Below are 13,524 nucleotides of genomic sequence, written 5' to 3'. Positions count from 1 at the left end.
GAGAACAGTCGGAGCTGAGGCACCCGGGAAAGGATGCTTATCTGCGGGGAGACCTGGGTTCCAATTTCACTTTCCGAGCTGCCTGCTGTGAAGCTGACTGCTGACACTCTGTGAGCCTCCGTGTCCTCCTCTTCGGAAATGGGTTTCGCAGCTGCCACTCATGGGGTTTCCAGAGAAAATTAAGTGAGAGTACCTGGACAAACAGGGCCCCGCTCCCCTGGCCTTGGGCTACCTTTCCAGCCCATCGCTGCTCTTCCCTTCTACATACCCTGCCCTGGAGATCCGACAGTCCTGCAACCAAGCTAAGTGAATTTTGCATGGCTCAGAGCATTTAAAAAATTTTAAAATTAGCTACTGCCAACACTTGAGAATCTGGAGCATAGAAATACAATGTAGAGTTCTGACTCCTTTTTTAATATTGCAGGGCGAGGTTTGGTTTTCCAGGGTCCCCACCACCTTGCAGGCTGATTCCTGACCCCACACTGGCCTCATGTCCTTCCTTTCCCCTGCCCTTTCGCCCCCTTCCGTGCCTCTCCCTGCCTGGCGAATTTCTCACCACCCTTCAAGGCCCAACTCTAGCACCACCTGTCACCTCCTCCACATTTCCACAGCGCAGCCCTTCCACTACACTCCATCACACTGTCCTGGAACTAACCTGTCCACATGTCTGCCGCGTCTACTGGGCTCTCCAGCTCTCTGGAGGAAGGGACCCTGTTGCTATTGCCTTTGTGTCCCCAGGGCCGAGCAGAAAGCCTGACCTAGATAATGCAGAATTCAGTAACTGCCTCCTGAATGTGTGGAAGGAAATTAGAGCTAAAATATTACAAAAATGTAAAATTTTATATCACAGTTTGTTCTGACAGTTACCAAATAAAGGGGTCAAGGACATTAAAATGTTTTGCAAAATGAGAACAAGCTTCCATCTGCTTACATATTTCACAAGTTAGTCAGAAGTCACTAAATAAACTGACAGAGCAGAAGCAACAGCAGGCAGGGTCATTCATTCGTTCACTGCACTGATACCACTGAATACTTACTGTGTGCCTTCTAAGCACTGGGGATAACGCAGTGGACAAATCAGACAACTACCTGTTTTCAAAAAGCTACATCCTACTAGGGGAAACAAAATCAACAGACAAACAGAGTCGTTTCAAACCAGAGTGGATGCTAGGAAGAAAATTAAACAAAATAATGAGATAGAATGACTAAGGGGCGAAAGAGAGTGGTCAAGTGGTCAATTTTCCTCGTGGAAAATGAGACATCTGACCAGAAAGAGCCAGCTATGCAAAGATACCGGAGACAGCTCCAAGCATTGGAAACGAAAGTGCAAAGGTCCTGAGGTAAACGGGGCTGCGCCGTCAAGGTAGGAGAGAGGATGGGTGGGACTGGGGAGCAGGGCTCTGGGTGGTGGGAGTGGTAGGGGAGGTGGGCAGGGCCCGCTCTGGCATTGCCAGGCACTGAATGTGCAATGACTAGGCACTGGAGGAGCGCGGGGATGGGGGTCTCTGGGCGGATGGGGAGGGGGTTCCTGCCCTACTCACACTAGCATGGGGCAGGATCCCGCCCAAGCCCGGGCTCCTGCCCAGGCGCTTTCACACACATTCACACAGCCTGACAACAATCCTGTCCAAAAGGGTGGACATTTCCCCACTTTCCCTAGGGGAAACCAGAGGTACAGCGAGGGTCAGTGCCTTGGCCAAGGTCGCAGGAACCAGACTCGGGATCCTGAGCATCCCGGCGCGGGTATGCAACTGCGTGCCCCTCAATCCGGAGGGATGGCGTCCACAGACCCCACGGCACGTCTGCCCGAGCCAGGCCAGGGAGCGGGCCCGCAGCCCCTGGCTGCTGACAGCCGGGCGGGAGGGGGCGACTGCGGCAGCCCGGAGGGCAGGGGCGGCGGCCGGGGCCGCCTGCGCCCCCACAGAGCCCCGCCCGCTCCGCAGCCCCCGGCCCCGCGGCCCCGCGCCTCCCCAGCCCTGCAGACCGCGGCCGCGCGGCCCTCCCGCCGCCCCTCGCCGGCGGGGCCCGTTCGAGCAGCCCCCGCCAGGCCTCGCCCGCCCGCCCGCCCTGCTCACCTCGCCTCCCAGCCGCCGCGCCAGGGGGAGAGGGTGGGCGGGCGGACTGGCGGCGCTGCGCACTGGCCGCTCGCGGCTCCGCTGCCCGGGGCTCGGCCGGCCGCCCCGCCCCGCTCCGCTCCGCCCCGCCGCCGCCGCAGTGGGTGTGAGGGGCGCCGGGGCGCTTCGACCCTTCCGGTCCGGCTCCCTTCTCCTCCTCCTCCGCCGCCGCCGCCGCCGCCGCGGCGCCCGGCCTGACCGACCCGCGCGCCCACCAATCAGCGCGCGCAGAGCCGGGCAGGCGCGGCCAATCGCGCCGGGGGGCGGGTCGTGACGGGCGGCGCGGGCGGGGCGGCGGGCGGAGCCGGAGTCTCCGTGCGGGGTTCGGCCGGGCTCGGCGCCCCGCGGCCGCGCAGCTGCTCCTGCCTGTGCGGGGCGCCCTCCGGGCTGGGGACGCAGGCCCGGCTCCGTACGCGCGCTGAGTCTGCCATCTCCATCACGGGGCCCGCGGGGCAGCGGCCGGACGCGGAGCCGGGAGGCGGCGGAGAGGGCCGACGGGCGGACCGAGAGCCGGGCCCTCTGGGCTGCAGGTGCAGGGTGGCAGCGGAGAGGCGGCCAGTAGGGGAATGGAGCCCGGCGCGTTTGGGGGAGAGCTTGGGGCGAGGACGAGGGGAGACCGGGGCGTGGTGTGGCCCCCGGAACGACGTGGAGACTCAGGCGGCGAGGGAGTGGGGAGGAGAGGCAGGGGTCTTGGACTCTGCGGCTTGCTATGAACGGCCAGAAGTCGGGGAGCGGAGTGCGAGGAGGTGGCCGCGTGCAAGGCTGGTGTCCCCGCGGGTCCACGACAGAATGGAGGAGGGGACAGGCTGGTGTATTCGGGGCCAGGGGTCAAACCTCTGACTCAGAGAAAGGCGAGGTCTTAAATGGGAATGCAGTGTTGAGGTCCCCCTAGGGCCTGGGGTCCATTGACACTTACCTTCTTTTGAGCCAACTCTTGCAACCCTCCGGCCCCTCGGTTGGCTTCCAGCAGGCCTGGGTCGTGTGAAATGATGGGAGAGGCCAGGGGATTGCCTGTTGCCAGATTTGCGTTTGAATAAGCAAAGCTGAAAGTGAGGCGAGGAGGCTTGACGTATTGAAAAAAGATCAGAGGTCCGTGGATAGGGTGGGGGGCGGTGCACACTTTGGTCCCCAAAGTGACCGGGATAGTGGGGGACTGTGGAGGAGGAACAGCCTTCACAGGATGCCAGAGCCAACTGGGTGATCAGGGCAGGGGATACATTGGGAGGAAGAAGCAGGACCCTGCAGAGGGGGAGGTCAAGGGGCTGGGGGGCATGGAGGGTGGTGGCAGTATTTGGGGAGGATGGCAAGCCTGCGGGGATGCAGGGTCAGGCTGAGGGCACCGGGGCCTCAGAGGAGGAGTTGGGGTAGAGGACTGGATCCAGCCATGGTGTCGTCTTCCCTTAGGCCACCCGCTACCTTGGCCACCAGAGGGAGTTTTCTAAAACAAAGCATGGCCCATCCTAGCTTGAAATTGTTAGCTCCTGAGTGTGATCTGAGTGAAGGAGGGCCCATCAGGTGGGTTCCTGCCCACACTGGTCCTCACATCAGCCTCATCTGCCACCTGCCCCAGGTGTGCAAGAGAAAACAGGAAGCCAGAAATTGCCATCATCAAGGATTATGGGAGACTAGTAAAGCCTGGCTGTCAGAGCTGTCTTTTCACTAAGGAGCACTCATGGGTGCTTCCCCTTAGATTAGGAAAGGGCACCCATTCCTACACACTTCCGCCAAGTTTACAACACTCACCCCATGAAAAGTGAGTACCTAAAGTCATTGTGCACGTGTGCTCACATGCACACACACACACACACACACACACACACACACACACACACATCTATAGTTTTCTAAAAGGATTCTGCCTTTTCTGGTTTATGAAATACAGTGAACATTTATGGACACAGAGCTGAGGTGATGAGGTGGGGGAAGGGTCTAGTCCATGCTTGGAAGAATGCACAGAATTTTAGTGGAGGCCAAGTGAGATGGGGGAGGGGGGGGGTGTTGCACACATGAGTATGACTGACCACTGACCTAGCCTGCTGGGTGTGGAGAAATAGTTGAGGAAGGCCTCCTGGATAGGAGGAATCCCCAGCTGAGGCTGGAAAGCTAGCAGGAATGTGCTAGGCCAGTGGTTTAGGCAGAAAGGGCACTGGGACGCAAAAGAAGTAAGCACCTACATGCTGTGTTCAGGAAATCCAAGGTCACCTGGTCTTGCTGGAGATGGGGAGAAGTGGACTGGAGGGTTAGTAGGGCCTTGAGGTGGACTGGGGCTGCAGACTGGAGATCCATGGACTCGCTTCAATTCACTGATATGCCTTGTTTAGCCCAGTTTTGTTTGTTTTTTAAAAATTGACTTAGTTGCCAACATTTGAAAATTGGGAGCTTTCACTTGAAAAATCTCAATTGCTGGTTTCTCTTGAGTAGTTAGAAGCTCTGGCACCCTGGGGCCTGCATTCCCATAAGGAACTGAGTGGTCGCTGCCCTTTTAGGGGAGGCCCCTAGGTCACCATAGTCCCTACCACTCCCTATGACCCATCTCTGGCCATGACTTCATTAGCCCTTACCTGCTGGCCCTTGGGGCATTTCGGGGTAGGGGCCCCATCTGTGGAGGGAGAGGGCAGATGTTGAGGGGTGTTAAGAAAGGAAGTGAATGATGTGCTTAGGTGTTTATTTTGGAAAGATCACTAGAGCCCATGGAGTTTCAGGGATGAGGGACTTATATTCACAAGACCAGTTAGGGAGCTACTGCAAAGGCCCCTGTAAAAGAAGGTGAGGCCTGGCCTGGGGCAGGTGTCAAGAGGAAGGAACTGATTTTAAAACTGTTTCAAGACTTGAGGGCCATGAAGAGTCACAGTGACTGCCACTACACAGCCACCAGGATGGCTATAATAAAACAGACAGAGAATATTGTGGCGACGACGTGGAGCCGCTGGAACTCCCATCCCTGCTGGTGGGAAAGCAGGAGGAGCATGCCCACTTTGGAAAACAGCTTGGCGATGTCTGGTAACATCAGACGTACACCTGTCATACCGCCCAGCAGTCCTATTCCCAGATATGTATCCGAGAGAGATAAAAACGTGTCCACACAAAGAGCTGGACATAAATATAGCAGCTTTATTCCAAACAGTCAAAAACTGGAAACAACCCAAGCCCGTGTGTAGCCTGATGGGTAAACAAACTGTGGTGCATCCATACAGTGGCCTGCTACCTGGCGGTAAAAGACACTGACCTGACAGATGCACGACATGGGAAAGTACCCAAAACATCCTGCTAAGTGAAGGAAGCCAAACAAGGCTACATCCTCTATGATTCTAGAACATTCTGGAAAAAGCAAAATTGGGTCTGCGGTTGCCAAAGGTCAAGGTGGGGGTGTGGGGGTGGGCGGGAATGATGACCAGTGGCCATGAGGGAATTTTGGGGGATGATGGGTATACTCTATATTTTAATGATGATGGTGGTCATATCACAATATGTTTATCCAATTTCAGAACTGGGCACCTAAAGAGGGGTGACTTTTAACATATGTAAAGTATTCTAAAAAACTTGATGTAAAGAAAAGAAGTCTGTTTAAGAGGTAGAGTAGTCAGTCTTAGAGGTGGGGTTGGGGGTGAAGGAGGAGGAGGAGTCAGAGAGGATGCCATGGTTCCTGGCTTGATTTTTGGAGAGGGGACTTCTGGCCTGGGCCTGCTCACTCACCTGCTGAGAGGAAGGCCTTAGTGAACCTGCATCCGGGCTGCCCACCTGCCGTCTGACACCTCCCCCTTCTCTGTTCCCTTTAGCTCTGCAGCCCTGGCGGTGTACCTTTTGAGCTGAAGGCCACTGGCTGTTCTTCTTCCTGAGACCTCACTGCTCCTCGCTTCCCTGCCTTTGACTTGGCTCCTCGATGGCACGCTGGCAGACACCGCCCACCTGGCAGACATTGCCCACTTCCCTGCCCCACGTGGGAGAATAGCGCATAGGAGGGAAGGAAGAAGAGCTCAGGCTCCACTCCTTGGCCTGGGAGTGCCAGGGGACACTGGAGGCTGGTCCAGGGGTCACAGTGCTGATGGGTTCCCATGGCTCCAATCTCATCGTCCACTCTTGACTTGCCTTGACCGGGTTCCATTTGGGCTTTTCACTGAGTTGTGCTCTTCTGGGCAAGAGGTTTGCTTCCCTGAGCCTCAATTCCGTGGGGAGTGGGCATGGTTGGTGACCCCTGCCTGATGGGGATGCCGTGAGGACTCCAGGAGAGCAGTACCAAGTTCAGGGCATAGACTGTGCACACAGGGACACTGAGTGTCCTTGTGCTGGCCTCCTCTGCTCCCTCCTCACCTTGCCTGCTCTCCCCCCACTCCCTCATTCCCTCCCCATCTCCTCCCCAGCCCTGACCAGGACCCAATGTGCCAGGGGATGCAAGTCAAGACGGTTTCCGTTGTGTTTGAGAAAGCCAAACTGCACTTAACCCAGTGGGGACAACTGTTGGGAGGTTCCTGCATTGTAACCCCTGGGAGAGCATGGGTGGAGCTGGCCCTGGGACCACAAGCTAGAGAAATGGGCCAGAGCCTTGGAAGCTATGGGCAAACTCTTCATCACATCCTGTTCTCCTCTGGGTCAGCTTCCTTCTCCCTGTGTCACCTTCTGCTCTTCCATTGCCCAAGCGGGGCAGACCCTCTGTCCCATATCAAGTTTGAAAATCCCCAGAGGAGGACTCTGATGGGCTCCTTGGGCAGGGCCTCCCACTTCTGGGGTGGGCAGTCAGGCTCATATGAAGACATGGCAGGAGAAAGGGCAGAAACAGTTGGGAAAGGCAGAAGGCTGTGGGCTTATTCTCCGATCATAAGAAAGAGGGCATGGGTGCTGTATAACTGAATGCTGAATGCAGTGGCCCTCCGCCCTCCTTTTCCAGGCAGCCCCCAGAACACCAGCAACTGGACCCTTGCTGTCAGGCAAGAGACTGGAAAACTCTTCTCTGGAAGTTGGACCAGCCCTAAAACCTAAAGCAAAGATCTGACCCCTGTGCTCCCCACCCCCTGCCACCGCAGACTCCCCCAGATTACCCAGCAGAGAATCTCAGCATCAACAGGCTTCACTGTGTGTTCAGAACTTTCCTCCCACCTTGAATCTGACCAGACAGCCCAAGGTCATGTGGCAAAAAAAAACAAAAACAAAAAACCCCCACAAAACTAAGACAACCCAAAAAACTATCTTGAAAGAAACAGAGACTATAGTGAAAAAGAAAGGAAATTCTAAAAGGAAAAATATGTTGCCAGCTTCAGAGAGAATGAAAGTCTCGCATCCTTGAAGCCGTTAGAAAGATATTGAGCACACCTATATGTCCTTGCTCTCTCGGCTGAGATGGCCTAGAAGCGGCAGCACCCCAGCAGGAAAAGCACACCCGGAGCCCAGGAATTGTGTTCTACTGCCCATTCTCCAACAAAAGAGACCAGGGGTCCCAAATCAGTAATGGCTGATTCTAGGGCTGGGGGAGGGGATACACAAGAGGAGACTGGAGCATCTTGGGGTGCAAGAAAATAAAGAAGGGCTTACAATACACACACACACACACACACACACACACACACACACACACACACACAGAGTTACTTCCTCAGTAAATGGGGAAGAACAGACAAGCCTATACCGAATCCCAAATAATTTACGTAGACAATCCCCACTCAGGAAGGCGAAGCATAACTCTCCACTCACTCAGTGGGGGGTGGGCATAGTGACTTCCTTCCAAAGAGTTCAGTATGGAAAGGGAGAAAAATGAGACTACTGCACACAGGTGACCAAGAGATCGTAACAATGACAAGACATGTTGATAGCATGTTCCCCTCTGCATATGGAGTAATGAGAATGGCACTTTACTTCTGGGGTCTTCCTCCCCAAAACACATAACCCCAGTTTACCATGCGAAAAGCATCAGACAAACCCAGTTGGGGAACATTCTAGAAAATACCCACCAGTTGTCCTCAAAAATGTCAAGATCATTCAAAACAAAGGAAGTCTGAGAAACGGTCACAGCCAAGAGGAGCCTAAGGAAACACGTAATGTGATGTCAGGAAAAAGCAGGAAAAGGACATTAGGTAAAAACTAAGGAAATGTGAATAAAGTATGCACTGTAGCTAATTTTTTAAAAAATATGCATTATAAATATATATGTATTTATATATTCAGAGCAAAAAAAAAAAAAAAAAGAGCCCTTGGAAATTAAATCGTATTGGCAGAAATGAAAACTCTTAGTAGTAAACAGATTGGGAGAATAAGTCAAATCTCCCATTAGTAGAGCAAAAAGATGAGATGCACAATAAAAAAAAAAAGACAGGAAATGAGAAGCCTGTCCAGAAGCTTCAACCTCTGAAATAAGAGGGGCCAGGAAAACAAAAGAAATCCACAGAAAAGTAATTCAAGAAGATTCCCCAGAATGGAGGAGCAGGAGGTACCAGCCTGAAATCAACACCAAATGAGAAGAGACCCAAGACAGCTCGCTGTGGCATTTGAGAACACAGGGGGAGAAAAAGAGGGAAATACAAAGGTCACCTACATCAGAGTGAGTTTGAAACCCTCAATTGCAAAACCGTGAACAAGATCATGGAGATTTACCTTTACAGTTCTGAAGAAAACATGTTTTGTGACCTAGAATTCTATACGTAGCTAAACCCTCAGTCCCGTGTGAGGCATAAAGTCATTTACCTCTCAAGGTCTCAGAAATTTATCTCCCAGCCTCCTTTACTCAAGAAGGATGTACCCCACCAAGATGACAAAGGAAACTCAGAAGGAAGACGTGAGATACGGGAAGCAGGATGACAAGGGACTTCCTTGGAGGATGATGGAGCGCTCCCAGGACGGCAGCTCTGCAGCAGATGTGGAGGGAGCTGAGCCATCCTGCAGCGGGGTGACCCCAGAGACAGCCGGGCATCACAAAGACCCCCACTTCCATCGGGCCATCTTCTTAAACCAAGGACAGAATGCCCAGGACAGGTTGGCCCAGATTCTCACCAGGACTTGGCTTGTCTTGACCATGTGCCCCCAAGGGTCTCTCCCCTGATGCTCTGCTGAGGGCACGAGTATCCCCCATAGAAGTTCTCAGCGTTTCCCTGAGAGCAGGAGGCAGCCCCTTCCCTCTGGCTGTACTCCTGCCACATGTCCGGTGCCTGGTCCACACCTCAGTCTTGCTAAGCACCGAAGTGTGAAGAGCCCTGTGTTTCCCAAGACTCACTCGTGAGATGAAATGCATTTCTCTGGTTCTCATCCAGATAAAAATGTTCTGGCTAGTTTGTAAAGTCTCCTAACCTCAGAAGCTGTAATGACCACCACGGTCTGGTTAAAAAGACAGAAAGGAGGGGCACCTGGGTGGCTCAGTTGGTTAAGTGGCTGCCTTCGGCTCAGGTCATGATCCCAGAGTCCTGGGATCAAGTCCCACATGGGGCTCCTTGCTCAGCGGGGAGTCTGCTTCTCCCTCTCCCACTCCCCCTGCTTGTGCTCTCTCTCTCTCTCTCTCTCTGACAAATAAATAAATAAAATCTTAAAAAAAAAAAAAAAAAAGAAAGGATTGCCGGTGTTGTCACCAGGGGGTGAATCTGTGGGAAGGGCTGGGGGCCGTGGCTCAGAGGATGTCCCCCTGGCTCCTGGGTTCCTGCCAGCCCTTCAGAAGTGGGATTCCGCGGGAGCTACGGGAAACCTCTGTTGGTGGCTGCCATTGCCTGGAGCACAAGGCGGTGGGTGAGTTTTAGGGAGCACTGCCGTAGCATGTGCTTTGCGGCTAAGGGCCATAGAAGGACCTCCTCTCTGCCAAAGCCATGATTCTGTCTGCTTCTGCCCGAGGAGAAAGAAGTAACATGATTTCTCCATAAATAATATGATTTCTAAACTGCCTCCCAGATCTTCCGTGAAGCATCTCACTGGTGGAATTTTAACTTGGAAATGTAATTCCCAGGTTGCCAAGCCCCGTGACACAGGGAAGGGCATAGAAAAGGATGGAAAAGTTACTGAGTAGCCCACAGGTAATCCTGAACAAAGGTCTGATGGTAAACTAGAGTCACTCACACAGTTAGTGGTCATGAAGACACTATTCAAGCCATCTGGGATAGCCACTTTCTTTGGGAGCCTGAATTCCGACCCCACAAGCCTTCAGAACTCTGGCCCTGGCTTCTTATATTCCTGCCTGACTGTATTAATAAAATTGGTGACTATGATGGATCCATGGAAATAAAAAGTATGGATTTGAGGGGCGCCTAGGTGGCTCAGTAGGGTCCTGGGATCAAGTCCCACATCGAGCCCCACTTCGGGCTCCCTGCTCAGCGGGGAGCCTGCTTCTCCCTCTCTCCCCTGCTCATCCTCTATTTCTCGCTAGCTCTCTCTCTCGCTCTCAAATAAATAAATAAAATCTTGAAAAAGAAAGTACGGATTTGAGAGTTTCACCCCTGCATGTTGCCTTCGGGTTCTGGGCAACCATCTTAAACAGCATCACGTGGTTCAACCCCCTCCAACAGCTGTTCAGTGGACTCAACCAAGAGTTCCAAATATCCTACAGTTTGTTCCCTCCTGTAAAATAAATATTCCTCATTTTCACACTAGAAGTATGCAGGTCACAGGTGTGGACACAGTGCCGTTGGCTACTAAGAAACGGGGCTCACTGCCACCAGACCCTGCTGATTTCCTGTTTTGAGGAGCCCTCAAAATCCAAGTACACAAAAAAGAATGAGATTACCAGAAATCTAAACACACAAGCCAAAAAAGAATTGTACTGTCTTTATTGTCTTAAAATTGCATAGTATTTTGATTGTGCACACTTTTAAACAGAGGGCAAGGTAGCCCACTTGAAACTACTCTCTTGCATGGGATATTTCAAGCTGTTCTACTACAGGTAGGAGCCGGGACCAAAATGCTGCCTGGGCTTAAAAAGAACCATGATCAGATTTAACCGAAGTTGGAGAGTTGGAGGGATTTATAGGAGAAGAAACCGTTGAAGGACATTGAGATTTTGAAGGGATTTACAGGAGGCACCAGAAGGTCGGGGGCGGGTGGGGGCTTCCCTGACGTCAGGGGACAGGATTCAGGGGCAGCCCAGAGAGGACAGGAAAGGAGAAAGGAGTCCAGAGGGGCAATGCCTTGTGCTCAAATCTGAGATGAATGCCCCCCCCCGCCAGGAGGCTGGGGGGTACATGGTCTGGGAGTTACCTTGGCTCTAGAAAGCCACATACTAGAAAAATAACTTAAAAGCTATACAATCATCATTATAAATATTTTGTCTTTTAAAACTAACTAGTGTTGGTTAAAAAAAGGTTCACAGTTACTCTGAAGAGAGCTGTGTCTCTATTGCACAGTAGTGGAAAAGTCCGCTCTGATCCCCATGTGTAAACAATGATTCCTTTCTCCTCTGGCAACTTCGGGACACAGAGAAACAGTATCTGCTGTAAGCGAAGCACTTGGGTACAAGGCACCTGGCAGCTGTCAAGCTCTACTGGGATCTACTCGGAACACACAGAATGCCCACTGTTCTTCCCACTTGGGCGTCCCTGGGACGGGCCTCGAAGCACACACGACAGGTGGCAACGGCCTCCTCAGGCTCTTCCTTGTTCTCTATTCCACGGTTACAGACTTGGCCAGATTTCTGGGGAAGTCGACCTAAAACGAGAGAAAGTAGCTGCTCAGGACCCCCTAGAGCTCAGCAATGTGCCGTGGCATAAAGCCTGTTATCAGAGTACTAGAAGAAAAGGAGATGGGTGTTCTGGTCACCTTGAACCATGAGCTAGTTCCTGGAGACCAGCATCTTGGAAGTGGTTCCTTATTCCAGAAACGTCACTCAACTATATCATGTTTATTGCATTCAATAAACAGTGTGCACCTGATTCGTGTCATGCTGCATTAAAACTATTGAAAGGATCCGATTCATGCTATTAAAACCAGTGAGCTCAGTGTGTCCTGTTAAATATTCACTTTTCTTGGAAGGATGTACACTCCATTCACGAGATTTGTTAGTCCAGGGTGGGGGCTGGGAAGAAAAGGTGACTGGGGATGGTTGATAGAGCAGGCTTCAATTTTATCTACAATGTCTTCTTTTGCTGACAATAATGTTTTTTTAAAAAGAAACAAATACGACAAAACGTTAGCCAATGGCAGGTCTGGATATGCGCACCATTAGGTGTTTGTTACATTGTGGGGTTTTTTTTTGTTTGTTTGTTTTTGTATGGTTATGTATCTTTAAAAGCTTCTCAAAATTAAATTGTAATAAAACTTCTTTTTCTTTACACAGTGAGTTGTATGCTCTTATACACTTTTGCCAGTGGGATCGTAAATTGGTTCTTTTCTGGAACATAAATTGACAATATATGTTGGGAGTCTCAAAATGTTGAATCATTTGCTAGACTGAGGACAAGTTTTAAATGTGGGACCAAGATACATGTGCAGAGATGTTCACTGCATTCTGATTTATGCAGCCATTTCCTCCCAAATTAGCAACAGTTTAAATAACAGAAGACTGGCTAAGTCATTGTTACAATCCATGCTACAAGACTGTGGGAATATTGTACATGTCGCTTGTATAAGTTATTATATTTGGCATACTGTAAATGTTGCTTACAATAAGTTCAAGATGTAAGAAAATGCTTGTAAATATATTTAAAGGGAAGATGTAAAATGTCATCCTCGATATAATCTCAAAAAATGTTCAAAAATTCACACACACAAGGAAAAGACTGGAATGAATTATTAAATTTCCCAGTTAGCCTTGCCCCTCTGGGTGATGAGTTTATAGTCTAATATGGTCTTCATAATCTTGCAACTTGTTTTCAAGGGATATAAGTTACTTTAAAAAGAGAGTTGTTTTAAATGAAAAAAATGTCTCCTATGAATATTTACACCCAATAAGCACTCAAGAACAAAATCAAACTCTGGGGTTATGTTTTCCCCCTTTGGGGGGTTCGGCGCAGTTTCAGACGTACATCATATCCTCGGAGAACAGCCAGATGAAAGGACAGGAGCTGCAGTGGGATCACACTCAGGATGCCCTGGAGGCAGTCCACCGTGTGGGGCAGCTCGATCGTCTTATACGCGAACTTGGAACTCTCAGTGTCGTCCCTGCAGCACAGTATAATCGGGCGACCCTAAAGCGGAGAAATAGGATCACGACATGCAGACTGTCTCTGAAATAACAGCCCCTCACCTACAGCAGAGTTTCTGAGATCAACCTCATTGCCATGATCACAGTGGTCTCTTGCTTTTGTTGCAAGTATGGGGGAGGTGCTGTGCATGACTGGTGCGAAGGACAAAGTGTTGGATGCTGTTGGGTGAGTTTCTCTCCCTTCCCTAGTAGGGTGATCGCCAGCCTGTGGCATTCATTTCTAGCACCCATCTGTTGAGTGGCTTCAGTGTGCCTTGCCAAGGGCAGGGCACATCTACTCTTCACTCTCAGAGAACTCACAACTGAGGGGTA

At 51.5% G+C, this 13,524-nt stretch overlaps 2 protein-coding genes across 5 annotated transcripts in view; both read right to left on the bottom strand.

Moving 5' to 3' along the window:
- MAPK9 (mitogen-activated protein kinase 9) overlaps window positions 1–2,244 on the bottom strand; it is a 52,268-nt gene extending 50,024 nt beyond the window's left edge. The window contains exon 1 of one of the 4 annotated variants that reach the window (XM_032395685.1): window positions 2,076–2,244. The gene's annotated coding sequence lies outside the window, so the exon portion shown is untranslated. The remainder of the gene's footprint in view (window positions 1–2,075) is intronic. The other 3 variants (XM_032395684.1, XM_032395683.1, XM_032395686.1) reach the window with 3 other exon arrangements.
- An 8,444-nt stretch (window positions 2,245–10,688) lies between these two features.
- The window catches only part of GFPT2 (glutamine-fructose-6-phosphate transaminase 2), a 41,531-nt gene continuing 38,695 nt past the window's right edge, over window positions 10,689–13,524 (bottom strand). Inside the window, exons 18-19 of the mRNA XM_032395758.1 lie at window positions 13,034–13,195; window positions 10,689–11,717 (exon numbers count right to left, since the gene is read on the bottom strand). Of these exons, the coding sequence (XP_032251649.1) occupies window positions 11,673–11,717; window positions 13,034–13,195 (207 nt within the window). The 3' untranslated portion in view covers window positions 10,689–11,672. The remainder of the gene's footprint in view (window positions 11,718–13,033; window positions 13,196–13,524) is intronic.

Source organism: Phoca vitulina, unplaced genomic scaffold, assembly GCF_004348235.1.
Source record: "Phoca vitulina isolate PV1807 unplaced genomic scaffold, GSC_HSeal_1.0 scaffold87, whole genome shotgun sequence".
Lineage (NCBI taxonomy): Eukaryota > Metazoa > Chordata > Mammalia > Carnivora > Phocidae > Phoca > Phoca vitulina.
This window is presented reverse-complemented; position numbering and strand designations above follow the sequence as displayed.